This window comes from Elgaria multicarinata, chromosome 6, assembly GCF_023053635.1.
Source record: "Elgaria multicarinata webbii isolate HBS135686 ecotype San Diego chromosome 6, rElgMul1.1.pri, whole genome shotgun sequence".
NCBI classification, from domain to species: domain Eukaryota; kingdom Metazoa; phylum Chordata; class Lepidosauria; order Squamata; family Anguidae; genus Elgaria; species Elgaria multicarinata.
In genome coordinates this window covers 4,566,819-4,585,716 of record NC_086176.1, presented here as the reverse complement: position 1 = coordinate 4,585,716, position 18,898 = coordinate 4,566,819, and the positions used below count along the sequence as shown (strand labels likewise).

Sequence of the window (18,898 nt, the reverse complement as noted above, 5' to 3'; positions counted from 1 at the left end):
AAATGAGAAGCTATTTTCTCTGGTAAACTACTGAGTGGCGAACTGCACCAGCCCTACCTTGAGGTACATTTGCTCCCCCTCCCTCTATTAGATATAAATTGTTAGCAGCACTCAGAGGCTAGAAGATGGAGAAATAGGGCAGCATGGACGCTGCATAAGGCTGTGCAGAGCCCAATTGCATGAGGGGCTTATAATGTTTAAAGAAAGAGATAGAGCTGTGTTTGGTGTAATGGTAGCAGCAGCATTAGGATTGAAAAGCCACAGTGCTGCAGAGCAGATCAAAGAGGTAAAAGTGTCACTAAATAACTTTGTTTGATGTCCTTCTCATCACTGCTCACTTGGCCTATTCTGTAGGATGGTCTAAGTTCAGGAATGATTCTCCTTTGATCTGAGGGATAAATTCATATGGGCCTTAGACAAGCTAACTTTTTTTCTGTTCCTTGATCCTCTGCATTTCTGTAAAGCCAGTACACTCCTTTCAAAGTGAACAGAGTTGTTAAACACTATAGAAATGACTTTTTGGATGTTTTGCAAACAAAAATCCACTTTGGTGCATCAATTTAAAATGTGGCTACGGCCATATCGGGGAGGTCATTACATATAAATACTTCATAGGACTTCAGAGGTGACAGTATAAATTTACTTTGATCTTGCAAGAATACTTGTGTGTGTAAAGATAAACTCTTGTCCCAGGATTATCCTCTTGCATTCTCTCTCAATCTCTGTATATCATGCTCTGATGTTGAGCAGAGTGATTTTTAGGGGTGTTTGTCCAAATAAGGATCATACTGTGTTGAGATGGCTGCTATCAACCCTTGTGCATCAATTCATTGATAGTGAGGGTAATCCATTGCTGCTGTTTAATTCCTTAAGTTTGGGGTAGCAACATTTCAAGGATCTCTATCAAAATGGGTTACTGGATTGGCTTCTCTTGAGCATAAAACATTGGAACAAGCATGATGTATTTTTGAGCATAAGAGAATAGGAAAATGGAGCAAACATGATTTCGGGATAACATTTTTGAAGCAGTCCATTCAGGAATGTTACTGTGTCACTGAGGAGCTTTTACCTATGTTTAGAAATATACTTTGTATTAAGCAGCTTCAGTCTTGTTTCCTTTGAGCAGTTCTGTTTTGTCTTTATAGCTCACAATGGAAGTTGATGGCAAGGTCGAAAGCATTATGAAAAGAACTGCTCTCGTAGCAAACACTTCCAACATGCCTGTCGCTGCCAGGGAAGCTTCTATCTACACTGGTAAGAGATGAAGAAGCAACAAGTCTATAGCGCTAGTGCATGTCTGTTGGTCTTCCAGCTAGAGGTGCTGCTGTTACCTACCCTCCTTGGTTCAAAAAGAGATCTCATAACAATCAGTCTGTGAACTTACCTCACTCAGTTCTTAAGACTTGCTATTAATTATAGAATAGTAGAGTTGGAAGAGGCCTCTAAGGCCATTGAGTCCAACCCCCTGCTCAATGCAGGAATCCACCTTAAAGCATCCCTGATAGATGGTTGTCCAGTTGCCTCTTGAAGGCCTCTAGTGTGGGAGAGACCACGACCTCCCTAGGTAACTGGTTCCATTGTCGTATTGCTCTAACAGTCAGGAAGCTTTTCCTGATGTCCAGCCGGAATCTGGCTTCCTGTAACTTGAGCCCATGATTCCATGTCCTGCACTCTGGGATGATGGAGAAGAGTTCCTGGCCCTCCTCTGTGTGGCAACCTTTCAGGTATTTGAAGAGTGCTATCATGTTTCCCCTCAATCTTCTCTTCTCCAGGCTAAACATACCCAGTTCTTTCAGTCTCTCCTCGTAGGGCTTTGTTTCCAGACCCCTGATCATCCTGGTTGCCCTCCTCTGAACACGCTCCAGCTTGTTTGCATCCTTCTTGAAGTGTGGTACCCAGAACTGGTTGCAGTAGTGCCTTCATTATATTTCAGCTAGAAGATTCTAGCACAAGTTCTGAATGGTACAGATATTTGGGGTGGGTGGTTCAAATAGATCACCTGGAAGTTATTCAGAACAAATTTCTAGAAGCATCCTAGCTCTCCCTCCTAGAACCCAGCTGCTCTTCTTTGTGCTGAGGTGGGGTTACCATCAGTCTTTGCTAGAGTAAACAAGGCTTCCTTCTTTTACCTGAAAAGGATGATTAGCATGCCTGAACGCCAATTGGCTAAACTATGCTATCTAGAACAGAAGAACAGGGGTGGTTGGATCTCTTCTTGTTTTGAAAAACTGTCACACCTTTTGCTTTCATTGGCTTCCTTCCAGCCAAGTGAGTCAAAGATTAAAATTAGAGATGAGCTATGCACACAGGATGCTAACAATGATGCTGGAATCATCCAGCATACAGGATTTAGCAGGTGGTACAATCTGTACAAGAGTGAGCAGTCTCTCTCTCTAACTATCTTAATTCCTTGACTCATTCAGAACTAAGGAAGGCTTTCACTGAATTACACTTCCAGACTATGCCATCAGGAATCTTCCTCTATTCCAATGCCTTTGTTTATGTGGGGCCCCACAAATAGAGGGTATCATTCATTATATCTTTTTCTGAGAACTGTATGGCACGCTTAGGAAAAGATTTCTTGTACCCTTGCTTCGACGAATGTCTGACAGAGCTTTGGCTGGGCAGATGTGTAAACTACTTGAAGATACGGATCCTTATGTAACTAATCAAGTAGCCTTATTTGCCGTGGTTGCTAAAAAGATTAGAAAAGTGAAAACTGTCGCTGTAGATTGTACACATGATGAACTGATTTGAGTGGCTTGTTGAACTTTTCTTTCTCTCTCTCTCTGTCTCTCTCTCTCTCTCTCTCTCTCTCTGCTATTGGCTTTCTTTTGTTGCTCTTGCACCAAAATTGTAAAAACCTATGGTTATATACAATAAAAGTGGACTACTACTATTTTAGCTTTTATCTACAGTGTTCTCAGCCTTAGTATGCTGCAATATTTTCTCTTAATTTTCTTTCTGCCTTTTGGGGAGAGTTGTTCAAACTTGCAAACAGGCAATGATTTAAGAACTGGGCAGGCCCTGGTTTGAAAGGCAGCTTTGCCACTCAGGTAAGCCCCTACTGGCTTAACCTTAGTAACAGTAATACCCTGCAGGTCTATTTTTAATAAACCTATGTTAAATTGAACAATAAGCAAAAACCTTTAATAAGAAAATCAATATAAAATCATGAATGTATGCAAAGTGCTTTGAACACTTGGGCAAAGGTCTATTGTTACTGCTGCTACATGTGCTGAAAGGAAGCAGTCTTGTCATTCTAGCATACTACTTTCCCCTTTCTAGCCCTTCCATCCTAGAATATGATACTTTTCTCTATTTTAGATCTTGTAAAAATCCTGCTAGTCTATGAAACTATAAATGCTGCTATCAAATACCAGCAATGCTTCAAGCACAAGCCACAATGGTTTTAAAGTAGTATAGGAAAGTGAGAGTGAAGAATGAATCCAGAGGAGTGATGTTAACTTTCCTCCTAACACTGTTACTATTTTACAAATCTAAGCATCTAGAACTGTTTCGAGAAAGTTTCTCGGCAAGCTGTAATAGTCCAGAATCTCTGCTGTCTGGGTTCTCTGATCTGCAATGGCTGTTTCTTGTAGGGATCACCTTGTCTGAGTATTTCCGTGACATGGGCTATCATGTCAGTATGATGGCTGATTCCACATCCCGATGGGCAGAAGCCCTTCGAGAAATTTCAGGGCGCCTTGCTGAAATGCCTGCTGGTAAGTGTGTCTCCCTCTTTGTGCTTGTCTTGGAAGATTTGTCCAAGAGCTCTGGGCTGCCTTGTAGCTGGTGAGGCTTGACTCAATGTGTGCATTCATGTCTGCAGATAGCGGTTACCCAGCCTACCTTGGAGCTCGCCTGGCCTCTTTCTATGAACGGGCTGGTCGAGTGAAGTGCCTGGGAAACCCAGAGAGGGAAGGGAGTGTCAGCATTGTTGGAGCGTGAGTATTTAGAGCCAAATCCTTTCTCTTTCAGTGTTTCCTACTTCAGGTGACATTTGTACAAAGCAAAAATACATATTAAAATTGCATGTTCTAAGGAGCTCCCTACATAAGGGAAACAAAGCACTTATACCAGTTTTATGGGCAGTACTGATAAACTCGTTGGTAAAACCGCAGCCTGGAACTAGGCGTTGTAAGATGACTAGAACAGAGGGAGATGCTGGTATTTTCTCTGAGGAGCTGCTGTTATTGAGTCACCTGCATCTTGGAGAAATTGCCAGAGAAAATCGAGGGCAGACTCATACTTGAATACTGTCAAACAGAAATGTCTACTGTCTCTGCTGAAAAGGATAATTGGAACGTATAGCTGATTCACACCCGACTTGTGATTTGTCTACATGTGAAGCAGCCCTAGTAAAAGCATCTTGACTTGAATGAAAAGACTTGCTTCCTGTTGTCTCAGTTTTGTGATTCGGAAGGCTATGCAAATCTAAGGGCTTAGTTTCCAAGTCATGCAATTGCTGCTCCTCCTTATTTTGATATAGGTGTTGCTGCTGTTCATGTCTTCCCCCCCCTCTCTCTCTCTCTTCCATCCCTATCCAGTGTTTCTCCTCCTGGCGGTGACTTCTCTGACCCAGTTACATCTGCTACTCTGGGCATTGTTCAGGTAACTTAAGGTCCTGTTTTCTAGTGAATATTAAATGCAGAAAGAATAATAGAATAGCAGAGTTGGAAGGGGCCTACAAGGCCATCGAGTCCAACCCCCTGCTCAATGCAGGAATCCACCCTAAAGCATCCCCAACAGATGCTCGCCACAGTCAAGCTCCTGCTTTTTTCAGAATTGTTCAGGCCGCTGTTGTCTGGGCCAGAATAAGAAGCAGGTGAACAGGCAGGTCACGATGGTGAAGAGGAGGAGCAAAAATGAAAACAGGTTTTATGTTACATTAAAAAGCCTGGAAAAATAAAAAATAAGATTTCTTGAAAATATTTTTATTATAAGATAGTACAAATTTAAGTATTATTTACATCTATAAATACAAAATATTTAAGAAATATCTGTACCATTTTTAAATGAACACAATACAGAACAACTATGTTAATTCAATTTTAAAGTGTCATTATCTTACATAATTAACCATTGTTGAAATGAATTTTAATTATTAAAAAAGGTAGGTTCACTGAGCGGACGGGTGCCTTAAAAACTTGGCACGGCACTGCATGTGTGTATTTGTTTTTAATTGTATTTTCTTATTTTATTGTAAGCCTCTTTAGGAAATTATTTGAAGAGCAGGATAGAAATTCCAATGCCTGACTAGGAAAGGGGAGCTGTTTGACTAGAAGAGGGAGATACTGGGGGGAGGGGGGGTTGCCATCTTTCTCCATTGTGTTTGCACCTCCAAGGCTATGCTTCATTGCTCTCATTTGACTCTTTCATGTGTGAAAAATACAAGTGGTAACTAGCGCTTAAAAGTTTTTATAAGTCTCTTTTTCCCAGCTCTCAAGTTCATGCACTATCATGCCATTTAGCAGCTATGAGAATTTTGGCCACTGTTAAGAAATTCCAAGCTAATTCACAATGCTCTGTTCATATGGACTCTTTTAGGTTTCAGTTGTTTGGCTGTCACTCTTAGAGGGGGAGATTTGACTTTGGGGTCCCCCTCCCCAGCCCACATGGAAACTTACGTAGCCATTACCTCCTTCGTGTCAGGTCTCCAATGTGAGAAGAGGTAAAAATGTGGTGGATTGGGACTGGATTTAGATCTTGTGGGTCTCCAAACATGCCCCCAACATGGGGATGCGGGAATGTCTATAAATCTCCCTTTGGTGCCTACAAGCGTCTACGAGATCATGCTGTAAAAGCATTTTCGGTTGTAGAGCACGTTTCCCCTTCCGGCAGGGAAGATTTGAAGGTGCCCGTGGGGAGAGTCCAGGACCCCCAGAGCCTGAGGGGATGCCAGATCACGGAAGCCCCTCATGTTCCTGGTCTTGCCACCAACCTTGATGATGTCAGAGGGGTGCAGCTCATCCAGCATGCACGCTGCCTCGCTGAAGGTCTTGCAGGCATGCCAACGCTGAAGGTGGTACTGAACAGCTGGTGGCCCAAGTGGAAAGCCGGTCTGTGCAACGTGAAACCCAGGTGGTGTTTTTACCCCGTTATGGTGCCACTGCATTGGATTGTTGGGTCTTCTTCCGAGGCTGCATGTTCAAAAGTTCCCCGGGACATGTTGAAAGTAACCCCAAGCATCCGTAGCTAGCACCCACGTCCAGACTGCTTCTGTTCACGGAAGGGCCCAGTGGTGCACGGGACATCTCTCTTGGCACAGGTCTTCCGCAACGGCTGCTGCCATCATGGCACTGTGATCCACTTCAGCATCCGTCGCATCTCGCAGGACCTTCCCCTCAGTAGTCTTAGGTAGCCCTGCACTGCATCTTCCCCTTTGCGCCTGTAGCATGCAGGTGCTTCAAAGCATGTCGTAAATCTGCTCCAGCTGTGAGGTGGCATTGCACAAGCAGCTCCTCCTGCTCTGGGTGTCGGTTTGTAAGGGCTTTCTATGCAACTTCCAGCGCATCTGAAGAAGTGGTTCTGCAGCCATTTCTTCCTCGAAATACTGGGCAGGGCAGGGGGAGGGGGGCGACAGCTGTTGTGGAGACAGCAGATGAGAGGGCAAGAACAGGAGGTGGCCATGTGAGCCGTGAGGGCTGCGGGCAGAGGCATGTGAGAGGCGAGCTGCTACAAGCACTACTGTGTCTGTTCAGTGGGGGAGGCGAGCCGAGCAATGGGAGGGGCCGTGGGGAGAGGGAGCCAATGCAGTCAATATAAAATGCAACATTCAATCAAGTGTTAGTTAACCAATCTTTTGGCCCTGTGTACATTGGCCAGGTTCACACAATCAAACAACCCGCCATGGGTTACTTAAGCAATGGTGGTGCCTGCTGGCCAGCATTTTACATATTCAATTCCCGACTATATAAATTTTTCAATTACCATCTTTTGAACAGATATTATATGGTGTTCCCTATAAATAGCTGAAATATTATGGGTTTTTACTGAGCAAGAAGTTTATCTTTATTCCCTTTCTCAGATTTATTTGAAAAATAAATTTTTCTGCTTCATAAATCATTCTTAAACTTAATACTCTTTTTTGTTTTTAATTCTTCAAATACTTTAGTGTCTATTTATGTAACTCCTCTAGTTAATCTAAAACCCATATTGAATCCGGCCAAAAATCCATCTAGTCCAGTATTCTGCCATAGGCAGTCGCCCCACTCTTTGAATGGCAGCTGTTGCCTGCATGTCCACAACTCTTAGGTTGGTATACCAACTATGTCCTTATCTGGACAGAGATAGCCTAGCTACAGTTATCCATGCTCTGATAACCTCTCGTTTGGATTACTGCAATGCGTTATACGTGGGGCTGCCTTTGAAAACGGTCCGGAAGCTTCAGCTGGTACAAAACAGAGCAGCCCGTTTACTAACAGGGACTGGCCGGCGAGATCACATTATGCCAGTCCTTTTACAACTTCATTGGCTGTCAGTCCAGGGCCGGGCCCAATTCAAAGTGCTGGTATTGACCTGCATTAAGATCATCTACAGGGACCCTTCTCCGTGAGCCCCTGCCAAAGGAAGTGAGGCAGGTGGCTACTAGGAGGAGGGCCTTCTCCGCAGTGGCACCCCGGCTGTGGAATGAGCTCCGCAGAGAGGTCCGCCTGGCGCCTACACTGTACTCCTTTCATCGCCAGCTGAAGACCTTTTTATTCTCTCAGTATTTTAAGACTTAATTTTAACTTAAATTTAAATTTTATTTATTTATTTATTTATCATACTTATACCCCGCTCCTCAGCCAAAAAAGGCTCTCGGAGCGGCTTACACTTAGCAAAAAAGACAGTCCCTGCCCTCAGGCTTACAATCTAATAAAGACATGACACACAAGGAAAAGGAGTCAAGGAGGGAGGGAGGAGAGAGAGAGAGAGTCCAGCAGGAGCAGGCCCCGATGTTATTTCTGCCTGCTCCTGTCCCCTCGGTCCTTCTTCTTCCCCACAGGGCCAAGATGGCAGTTTGCCCTGTGGGGGGGGGGAAGAGTCCAGCAGGAGCAGGCCCCGATGTTACTTCTGCCTGCTCCTGTCCCCTCGGTCCTTCTTTTTCCCCACAGGGCCAAGATAAAACAAATTTTATTGTTTTAACTCTGTATTTTAATCTTGTATCAATTTTGCTGCGTGGTTTTATCCTGGTTGTGCTTTTTATACTGTATTTTGTATTTGTGCTTTTAACCTGTTGGTTGTTTTATTATGGTTTTAATTTTTGTGAACCGCCCAGAGAGCTTCGGCTATTGGGAAGTATAAAAATGTAATAAATAAATAAATAAATCTCCCGAATACCACTGGGGAGGGCATTCTATATCTTGCTGCCACTATCAAATCCTCAATCTGCCGCCCAGTGGAGCTTTCCAGAGTTGTCTGGGGGCTATTACACACCAGCCTCAAGGACATGGTAGAACCATTTGAGGTAATGAATTTGCTAAGCACTTCCAGAATAAAATCTTTTGCATCCACCAGGACTTAGACTCCAGTGTTATAGCAGGTGAATCTAGTGAGGTATCCAGAGCACAGTCTTGCCCTGTTTTCTTGGATGAGTTTCAGTTGGTACAGCTTGAGGATGTTGACAAGGCGCTTGGACAGGTTCGTGCAACCACCTCCGTATTGGATCTTTGCCCCTCTTGGCTAATAAAAGCCAGCAGGGATGGAACAGCCGGCTGGGCCAAGGAGGTGATTAATGCCCCCCTGTAAGAGGGAGTAGTCCCAGGCCTGTCTGAAAGAGGCGGCAGTGAGACCACTCCTGAAGAAAACTTCCCTAGACCCGGAAAATCTTAACCATAGGCCAGTGACGAATGTCCATTCCTGGGCAAGGTCCTTGAGCGCATGGTTGCGGGCCAGCTACAGACACTCTTGAATGAGACTGATTATCTGGATCCATTTCAGTCAGGTTTCAGGCCTGGTCTTGGCACGGAAACAGCCTTGGTCACCCTGTATGATGACCTCAGTTGGGAGAAAGTGGGAGTGCGACTCTGTTGATTCTCCTTGATCTCTCAGCGGCTTCGATACCATCGACCATGGTATCCTTCTGGGATGACTGGCTGAGTTAGGAGTGGGAGGTGTACTGCATTGCAGTGGTTCCGCTCCTACTTGGTGGGTCGGCTCCAGAAGGTGGTGCTTGGGGAACATTGCTTGGCCCTTTGGGTTCTCCAGTATGGGGTTCCGCAGCATCTTGTCCCCCATGCTGTTTAACATTTACATGAAACCATTGGGTGTGGTCATCCAGAGTTTTGGAGTGCATTGTCATCAATACGCTGATGACACGCAGCTCTACTTCTCCTTTTCATCTTTATCAGGTGAGGCGGTGGTTGTGCTGAACTGGTGTCTGGCCATGATAATGGACTGGATGAGGGCTAATAAACAAATTCAATCCAGAGAAGACTGAGATGCTATTAGTGGGTGGTTCTGCTGACCAGATGGTGGGTGTTCAACCTGTTCTGGATGGGGTTGCACTCCCCCTGAAGGAGCAGGTTCATAGCTTGGGGGTTCTCCTAGAACCATCTCTGTCACTTGAGGCCCAGGTGTACTTGGTGGCACAGAGTGCCTTTTACCAGCTTCGGTTGGTGGCCCAGCTATGCCCCTATCTGGAGAGAGATAACCTGGGTTCAGTTGTCTATGCTCTGGTAACCTCTAAGTTAGATTACTGCAATCTGTTCTATGTAGGGCTGCCTTTGTAGATGGTTTGGAAGTTGCAGCTTATGCAGAATGCAGCAGCCAGTTTGATAACCGGAACCAGAGGTTCAAACATATAAGGCCTACTCTGGCCCGCTTACATTGCTGCCTGTATGTTTCCTAGCCCAATTCAAGGTGCTGGTTTTAACCTATTAAGCCTTACACAGCTTGGGACCACAGTACCTGTCAGAATGCCTCTCCTGACATGAACCTACCCGTATGCTACGCTCACCATCTAAGGTCCTCCTCCGGGTGCCTACTCTGAGGGAAGCCCAGAGGATGGCAACAAAGGAGAGGGCCTTTTCAGTGGTGCCCCCCCCCCAATTATTATTTATTGATTTATTGCATTTCTATACCTCCCCATAATTGAATTGTTCCATAATTCACAAAAATTATGGAACAATCTCCCCAATGAGGCTCGCCTGGCGCCAACATTGTTAACTTTTTGGTGCCAGGTCAAGACTTTTCTCCCAGGCATTTAATAGCATATGTTGAGTTTTAACTGACCAAAAATAGTTGTTTTAAATGGATATTATCTAATCTGTTGTTATGCGTTTTATGGTTTTAAATTTTGTATATTGGTTTTAATGTTCAGTGTTTTAATCTTTGTAAAGTCCAGGGAGCTTTGGCTATGGGGCAGTATAGAAATGTAATAAATAATAACAATAACAACAACAACAACAACGTGGATGTCACCCCAGAAAAGGCCTCACTTTGGGTTGCTGCAAGATGTTAATCTGCAGGTTGCAGTACAACCAGCAAGGTCTCCTCCAGTGATATTAATGATCACATAGGACTATACTGTGGAAAGGGATCCACCAGGTAAACTGATATCCAGCCGTTCAGGGCTTTATATGCCAACAACAAGATGTTGAACTTAGTTTGATAGTAACCAGTAACCAGTGCTGTTGCTTCAACACTGGTGTGATCTGTGCAGTGTCAGGTGCTCCACTCACTATCCTAACTGTCACATTCTTCGCCAGCTGCAGCTTTGGGAGCAGGCAAAAGGGCAGCCCCATATAAATCACATTGCAGTAATCTAAACATGAGGCTACTGATGCGTGGACTATAGCGGTCAGATTACCCTACAGGATGGTTATGAGGCTCAAACGGGACGGCCCTATCAATGCTGCCATGTGCTACTTGGACGATGGCTGGGATGCAAATGTGATGGGTCTCTGGCATAGGTTTCCACTGCTCCTCTTCTGGGGGCCTTTGCTGCTGTTACATTAGCTAATTCTGCAGAAGAAGCTAATATTACTCATGGCCAAGCTGGTTCTGTGTAAAATTGGTGATTTATTTTTATTTTTCTACCAGGTATTCTGGGGCTTGGATAAGAAGCTTGCTCAACGCAAGCATTTCCCATCTGTGAATTGGCTGATCAGCTACAGCAAGTACACACGTGCTCTGGATGAGTACTACGACAAGCAGTTCCCAGAGTTTGTTCCCTTGAGGACTAAAGCAAAGGAAATCCTGCAGGAAGAGGAGGATCTTGCAGAGATCGTACAGCTGGTGGGGAAGGTGAGTGAAGGAGAAGCCAGAGGTGCTCCGTGGAGTCGTTTCTCCTTTGCATCGCCACTGCTTGGTATAGGCTATAGAGTGTAGAGGAGTCTCTGGAAGAGAGCATACGGAGCTGAAATGGTGCCTGTCTATTTGGGATTGTGGGGTTGGTGAGGGGAGAGAATATTAGTGCTGCTGATACATTTACTTAGTATCTATAGCGATGGTAGGTGTGAACATAAAAGTGATATGATCCTTGTCAAAAGGGATTTATCTCCCTTTGACTGGCAAAAGGGGACATGGAGTGAACAGTTAGAGATTAGCAGTAAATAAGGGATTGGTGATTGGAGTTTTGAAGCTTCTCAGAAAGAAGCTAGAACAGTTGGGGAAAGTGGCAGACAAATGATTCTTCTGTAGAAGTTCTAGAAATTTATCTGTCAATCGGAGAGAGAAAATGGAAGTAAACCAATGCATAAATGGAAAATTGGTGTTGGGGGCAGTGCTCCCGTTTCTCTCTTCTCCCCTTGCTGGTGATGGGGACTCCTTCCCGTTTGTCTTGTCCCTGGTGGTGGTGCAGTGACCCCATTACTCTGACGCCCCCTCCACCCAATGCGTTGCTCAGGGAGGGACAAATTGCTCTTGGCAGAAGTCTGAACTTGCAGTGGGCTTTTGAAATCAGGCTGAGGGTAGCATGGAACTAGGCTTAGGGCTGCAGGTTGCTCACTCCTGCCTGCTATAATGTTTAATAGGGAGAGCCAGCATGCTAACAGGTCTCTTTCAATTTAGGCTTCCTTGGCAGAAACAGACAAAATCACTTTGGAAGTTGCCAAACTCATTAAAGATGATTTCCTGCAACAGAATGGCTATACCCCATATGACAGGTATGCAGTGAGTGGGAGAATTGTGTTTGCATTAACTGCTTGGATTGATCTCCCAGGAGCTACCGACCCTGAACTGGACACGAATAACGTAGACAGTGCTATGTCAGACCTTTGCCTGAACAGCTACACTGGGAGAAGGGGGTTTAGAATGTTGATGTCTTCTGGTAATGCATCTAATTTTATTTAAGCAAGTACTGACATATTCTCCATGCAGGCTTCCCCAAGATGGTTCCCTCCAGGTGGATTCTGACTCCCATTAGCCCCAGCCAGCATGGCCAATGATCAGGACTGCTGGCAGCTAGAATCAGAATTGTTGAGCTGGAAGGGATCTATAAGGCCTTCCAGTACAGCCCCCTGCTCAATGCAGGAATCCACCTCTAACAGTTAGGAAGTTTTTCCTGATGTCCAGCCAGAATCTGGCTTCCTGCAACTTGAGCCCATTATTCCGTGTCCTGTACGCTGGGAGGTTCGATCCTGGCCCTCCTCTGTGTGACAGCCTTTCAAGTATTTGAAGAGTGCTATCATGTCTCCCCTCAATCTTCTCCAGCCTAAACATGTCCAGTTCTTTCAGTCTCTCTTGGCTTTGTTTCCAGACCACTGATCATCCCAGTTGCCCTCCTCTGAACCACCTCCAGCTTGTCTGGACGCAGTACTCAAGTACAACTGGACGCAGCTGTATTCCTAAACATCTGGAGAGCACCAGGTTGAGGAAGGCTGCTCCATGACATTGTACATGTCTGTTTCACACTGCTAATCTTGTTCATAATTTGTTCGGAGTCACTTCTTGGCTCAGTGCTCTGCTCAAACTTTCCTATAACGTGTACATTTTCCCTGTTCTGCCTTTAAACATATATCTAGTTTATTCTGAATCTAGATTATTGTGCCATTTTTAATTTTATTTACAAGTATTTATTTCCAGCATGGGGGTTCTCTGTCAGAACTACCTAGAGTGGTTGTCACTACTGATACCAGCCTTTCAGGGTGGGGAGCTTGTTATGAGAATAGAGGGGACCTGGTCTCCTCACAAGACCTATCTTGCCATCAGTGTCTTCGAACTGAGTGTCGCTTGATTGGTGTGTATGCATTTTGGAGGAAGCTAGGAGGAGTTCATTTCATTATGCATACAGACGTCTACCCTCAACAAGTTGGGGGAGTCCAGGGAATAAAACACCAGCTCTTGGAAGATGTTCCCACATCAAAGGAGTAGGCAATGTTTAGACAGGGCTTCAATTCCAGTGTTGTGGACTCTCCATTATCAGTTTTTCACAGATTTAGGAAACCCCTCCTGGGATCTTTTTGGAATTCCACTAAGTTATTTTCAGGTATCTTGAAGCACAGGGCATTGACGTTCTCACCAAACCTTGACCAAATGAATTTCTTCATGCCCTTTTTCCTGGTCAAGATCTTGATAAAATAGGTGGCCATCCTAGTGGCTCATAGATTGGCTGAGACACCTCTGGTTTGCTAACATTTTCAAATAGAAGACCACTGAAATTCTCAGCTTTTCTGCTCACCAAGAGCAGATATACTCCTGCTACTTGGAGGGAGAAGACAGGACTTAGAAAGATTGGTGTATTCAGCTAGGAAGCATGATACATTCCTGACAGTGTGGGGAAAGTCTATTAATGGTATACCTGACCAGCTAGTATGTTTTCATTGACAGTATCAGTCTGTGCCTACTATCCTAAAATTCTTCCAGAGTGGTCTGGATCTTCCCCTGAAACCTTATGCCCTCTATGGGCAGGTAGCAACATTAGGGTTTGTGTTGGCCCTTGATAATGATATTCCTTGGGGCTCCACCCCATATAAGATGCATCATTTTCAAAACTCAACTGGGCTCCTAAAAGCTCTAACAAGCCCCCCTTTTGAGCCACTCAGTGGTGACCTTCTATTTTCTTTTCATTGGTAACCATTCCCTCAGCCATGTCTCAGCTGGCCTCCTTTGTGTCCAACCCTACATTCTTTCTCTTTCACAGGGATAGGATAGTGCTTCACTTTCCTCTTTTATCCTATTGCTCCAAGATAGGTAACTCACATTGGGAGGAGCTGATTCTTTCCTCCTCAGCATTCAAGAGTGGTCACTGAAGATCTACCTCTGTCTTAACTAGCGCTTCAGACCATCCTCCTCCTTCATCACTTATGGGGTTCAAGATAATGGTAGAACTGCCTTGAAGCCCCCCTCTTCACGTGGTTGCAAATGTACATTCTTGAGGCCCAAATGGCCTACGGGACTCTTGGCATGCTATCTCAGAGGAGCTGTTCCTTCATGAGCCATTAGATCTAGGACATCTCATGAGGAGGTGTACAGTGAAACAGTTTTGTCTGCTCTCCACATCTTCAAGCATTACAGAGCTAATCTTTTTGCATTTCCTTACTTGATCTTGAATCCTTCAGCATGTATTACAGCTCAGAGTCCAAATTATTGTGTGGTTCCATCTCCCTGATTTGTGGGGCACTGCTCTTTCAGATAGTAGGGTTTGAACCATTGCCTGGTACCAAGTAGGGAGAATGGATAATCTGCAAATTCTCCTTCTACTTGTTTGCCAAATGGTGGACTGGCTGGCACCTATTAAGGATACTTTTCTTGACTTGTCCTTTGGGATTTGTGCTAAGCCTTGGGTTAGTTTCATTGGTATGAGAGCAGTTTCTCATACTGCAAAGGAAGTGGGCGGTGCTTCCTATTCCAGCCCCTCAAAATTCTTTTATTAAATCTTGGGAGTGTTTGGACCACTGCCTGGTGAACAAGTAGAAGGAGAATTCAGAGGTAAGCAAATTATGTTCTATTACCTCTGTACACTATGCAGACTTTCTAATTTTGCTAACTGTAGCAAGCACAGTGTGAGGCACTAGATTTTGTCCCTCAACCAGAAGTTTTATTCTCCTGCCCCCTGGCTTCTAAGTTTTCAGTAAGCATTATTCATCTTAGCAATCATAAAGAGTAGAAACTTGTTTTTGATATTTGAATGAAAGCCCTCCAGGGACGTCACATTCTAGGGAAACTGAATTCTTCATCCATACTCTTTGTTTTTGCCACAGAAGTGTGACAGGTGTAGTACAGTATTAGCATGTTTGCATGACTGTAGTGAAGGTGTCATGGAAGACTTGCTTTTTGCAATCATTTTTAAAGTTTATACCTAGCAAAAGATGTTGCTACTCCATGACACATTGGACATTGTGTGTGTGTGTGGCAGGGGGTGTGGGCTGTTCTTGAACACGTGGCCAAACATGTTTACCATAGGAGTTTCCATAGGTCAATAACATTATGTTCGAAGGCTGACATTTTAGGAATAAAATGTATCCAAAAAGTGAAGGCCAGAACAGCTCTCAGATTCACTTAGCTGTTGTAACACTCCTTAATCCTTAGGAACCTGTTGAGTTGATGTTTGCTTCTGTGCTGTTTCCATCAGATTTTGCCCATTTTATAAGACAGTGGGGATACTGTCCAACATGATTGCATTCTATGATATGGCACGTCGAGCAGTGGAGACCACTGCCCAGAGTGACAACAAAATTACTTGGTCCATTATCAGAGAAAACATGAGTGAGATCCTCTATCGACTCACCTCTATGAAATTCAAGGTATGTCCTTCGCATTAAGGTTAAAGCAAATCAACACCTAAATTCTTTCTCTCTTGTGCTAGGTGGTCCTCCATGGGAGGAAAAATTGTCAACATTTTGGCTCACTTTCTCTTAATTTGATTGTAAGAATTCATTCACAATTTAAGTATTTTAGGTGGTCATTTGACATGATCCATAAACTGAGGCAAAATATCTCAGGTAACTCTTCTCCCACTTTGATAATAACACTTAAGGATACTGCAGAGCAAGGAACTTTTGACTGTCACAGGGGGTAGTCACAGTGATCACCCTCACTCTGATGGTCACAGGAGTGGCCACGCAGTGATTCAAACTCTTGTCTTATGATAGAACCAATGGAATTTAACTATCAGTGTGTTGCAACTACCAGCAGTCTGCATCTGCAGTATTGTGGCAATATAGACTGCATTTACAATATTTACTGCTGCGCTCCACATCAATATAGCTGTAGGAGGCATCCAGTGTCATGTGATCAGATTTCCACTTGCATATTGGGACTTTGCCTTCCTCTCCATCCCACCCCCTGCAGCCACTTGTGCTCCTTTAAATCTGCTCCGGAGAGTAGTTGCCAACCCTCCAGAGCAGTTTTCAGGAGGGTTGTGGGAAATCTGTTGCACCAACTTTATCCATTCTGTGCAGATGATCACAACTGTTTTTTGCCCAGTGTGTTTTCTTCACTAGAAACACGGGGGAAGTGCTAAATCACAGGGAATACCTTTTCGTTCTCCACTCAGGTGGGCAGAGCACACTTCCAGGGAGGGAGTGAATTAGTTTTTGGTTTTTGGTTTTAGTCTATATCATCCTTTCATTAAATTTCAGGACCCAGTTAAAGATGGAGAAGCCAAGATCAAAGCAGACTATGCCCAGCTTTTTGAAGACATGCAGAATGCATTCCGCAGTTTGGAAGACTAGAGGGCGATTCCTGGAGCCCCACTTGAGTGTGTTACTCATCTCTCTTTTTCTGCTTTTCCAATGATAGAAGATAAAGATGTACACTTTGCTAAAGATTATTTGTATCTTTAAAAACATTCCTATTTAGTTCATTAGCGCTCTCTCTCTCTCTCTCTCTCTCTCGCTCTCTGTGTGTGTGTGTGTGTGTGTGTGTGTGTAAATCTGAGCTTATGTGTGTAAGGCAAGGTTTGTAAAGGCTCCTGTAAGGCTCCTCCACCAGATTTGACCTTTTCTCTCTGGAAGAAATCTAAGCAAGTGAGAGTATGGATTTCTGGAAGGAAAAACACATGCTGTTATATACTAATGGCCTAAGGGCAGTTGAACCAGTTTTCCTGGTTTAGTGCTATGTATTTGAAGTATTTCTGATCCTTCAGGGATTTATTTATTGTACTTGAATGCTGCTGTTGCCACCATAAAAAATAAAGACTATAAAAATTACTTTGCTACAATGCTCCTTCAGCACTTACTTATTTCATTAGATGTGTTGAAAATCTGTAGGGTTGGAATTATTGAACAGAGGTTGCTACTGGGCGCTCCTACGTGGCCATGTAGTCCCACCGTAGGATTGACGACTTTTATTTCAATATCACTCAAAGCCGTGGTTGCTTACACCTAGCTATAGGAATAACTCTACTCTCTCTCGCAACTACCCTCCTACCTCCTCTTCCCCAATATAGAAACGCAGGGCACAGCTGTGGGTGCTGCTTGATTATTCTGTGTACCTGCAGTGCAGGACGGACTGTGGGCCAGGTAGCCGGTCCCCTCTTCTACTTCCTGCAGACCTTTTCCTTTGACTACTAGGTCACAATAAAAACAAAAATCCTAAGGAACAGCTGGACTGCAGTTCTATCTTCATAGGGAAGGGGGTCCTTGTTACCCAAAGTTTTCTAATTTGCAGAGCAGATGGACCCTGCAAGGGCTGCCCTCCTATCCCTGCTTCTGACTCGCAGGAGATGTAAGTGGATCTTGCTCAATCAACTTCTGACCTTTGTGGGGATAGTTTCTTCTCTCAGGTTAGTTGCTATTTTTGATGTTCATTTCCAATCACGGTTTCAATAATGAGGAAGAGAAACTTGGTTCTCGCTGACTAAACATCCAAACTCCGTTGCATCTCTACTGCAAAACAGAAGGTCCAAGCAGAGAGCAACTAAAACCCCTCTAGAGCAGTGTTGTTGCAGAGTTCTAAATCTCACCGTTGTGCACAGCAGAAAAGCCTGGCAACGAGGCTACTGCAGGACAAAGGCACTCGCAGTTGCTACTTGTACTCTATAGAGTGGACCATAACCAAGCGACAATGTTCCAAATCTCTCCCAATTTAATGTATTTGGAATGGGGCTTATTTAGCTGTGGGATTAACAACACTGCTGTTCCCAGTGTGATACCAGATCAGTGTAGATCTGGAGCCCAGCAGAAACATTCTGGTTTTTCCCTCACCTTCAGCTGTCTTCAAATAAATGCCAGTTAAAAATTAAAACTGCATCTTAAATTCTTATCAATTTTGCATAGAGTGTTAATTTGCATTGTGCTGTGCTCACAAAGGGCAGTGTATGAATGATTAGTGCAAACCCCTAATGTGCTGAATTCATATCAACTGTATATGTAATAGCATTTCTTGCCTAGAAAACGTATCTAACTACTTTTAGGAGAAAGCTGTAAAATTTTCAAAAGATATCTAATAACAGCTATTTATTGTGCTACTCCTAACCAAAACCAGCCAGTTCAGTTTCATATGGTTTCCTTGTTTTGTGTCTATTTTGAGTGTTAGAAAAACTGATGTATTTTGTGTTGCTGCAAACTCTTCATTTGGTTAACCAAAAAGTGTAAGGAATGAGACGTCAGGGAGGTGGGTTAATCCTGTATAATGCATTATACAATCTGTGGCTAGAAGTTGTCTACACTTGTTCATGTCACTGAGAATAAAAAGTGTATTTCGAATATGACATTTCTGTCCTTTCGTAATTGACTGACTTACTACTGGGGCCCTGCTATCATCCCTCTGACCAAAATTAGCAGGGTGATCTTGAGATGGAAATTGAAATTAGTGAGGGATCCAAAGGGAAAAACCTGGTAGTGATGGGTGATCTCTCTTATCCTCACACAGCCTGGATAAATGTGTGTTCTGTCACAACACAAGGTAAAATTTCTAGATATGCTAAACCAGCCTACTTCATCTTGCTGTCTTCTTTAGTTTCACTACAACTCTCATCACCCACAGGCATCAAGCCTAATAGGGATGATGGGAGCTGTAGTCCAAAATA

At 44.0% G+C, this 18,898-nt stretch overlaps 1 protein-coding gene across 5 annotated transcripts in view; it reads left to right on the top strand.

Annotated features, from left to right (window-relative positions):
* ATP6V1A (ATPase H+ transporting V1 subunit A) overlaps positions 1 to 18,582 on the top strand; it is a 64,873-nt gene extending 46,291 nt beyond the window's left edge. For all 5 annotated transcript variants that reach the window (XM_063128848.1, XM_063128850.1, XM_063128849.1 and 2 more), the window contains 8 exons: positions 1,146 to 1,254; positions 3,603 to 3,725; positions 3,833 to 3,947; positions 4,551 to 4,614; positions 11,029 to 11,232; positions 11,998 to 12,092; positions 15,500 to 15,671; positions 16,509 to 18,582. In XM_063128848.1, coding sequence (XP_062984918.1) covers positions 1,146 to 1,254; positions 3,603 to 3,725; positions 3,833 to 3,947; positions 4,551 to 4,614; positions 11,029 to 11,232; positions 11,998 to 12,092; positions 15,500 to 15,671; positions 16,509 to 16,601 — 975 coding nt within the window. In that variant the 3' untranslated portion in view covers positions 16,602 to 18,582. The remainder of the gene's footprint in view (positions 1 to 1,145; positions 1,255 to 3,602; positions 3,726 to 3,832; positions 3,948 to 4,550; positions 4,615 to 11,028; positions 11,233 to 11,997; positions 12,093 to 15,499; positions 15,672 to 16,508) is intronic.
* Positions 18,583 to 18,898: the final 316 nt, after the last annotated feature.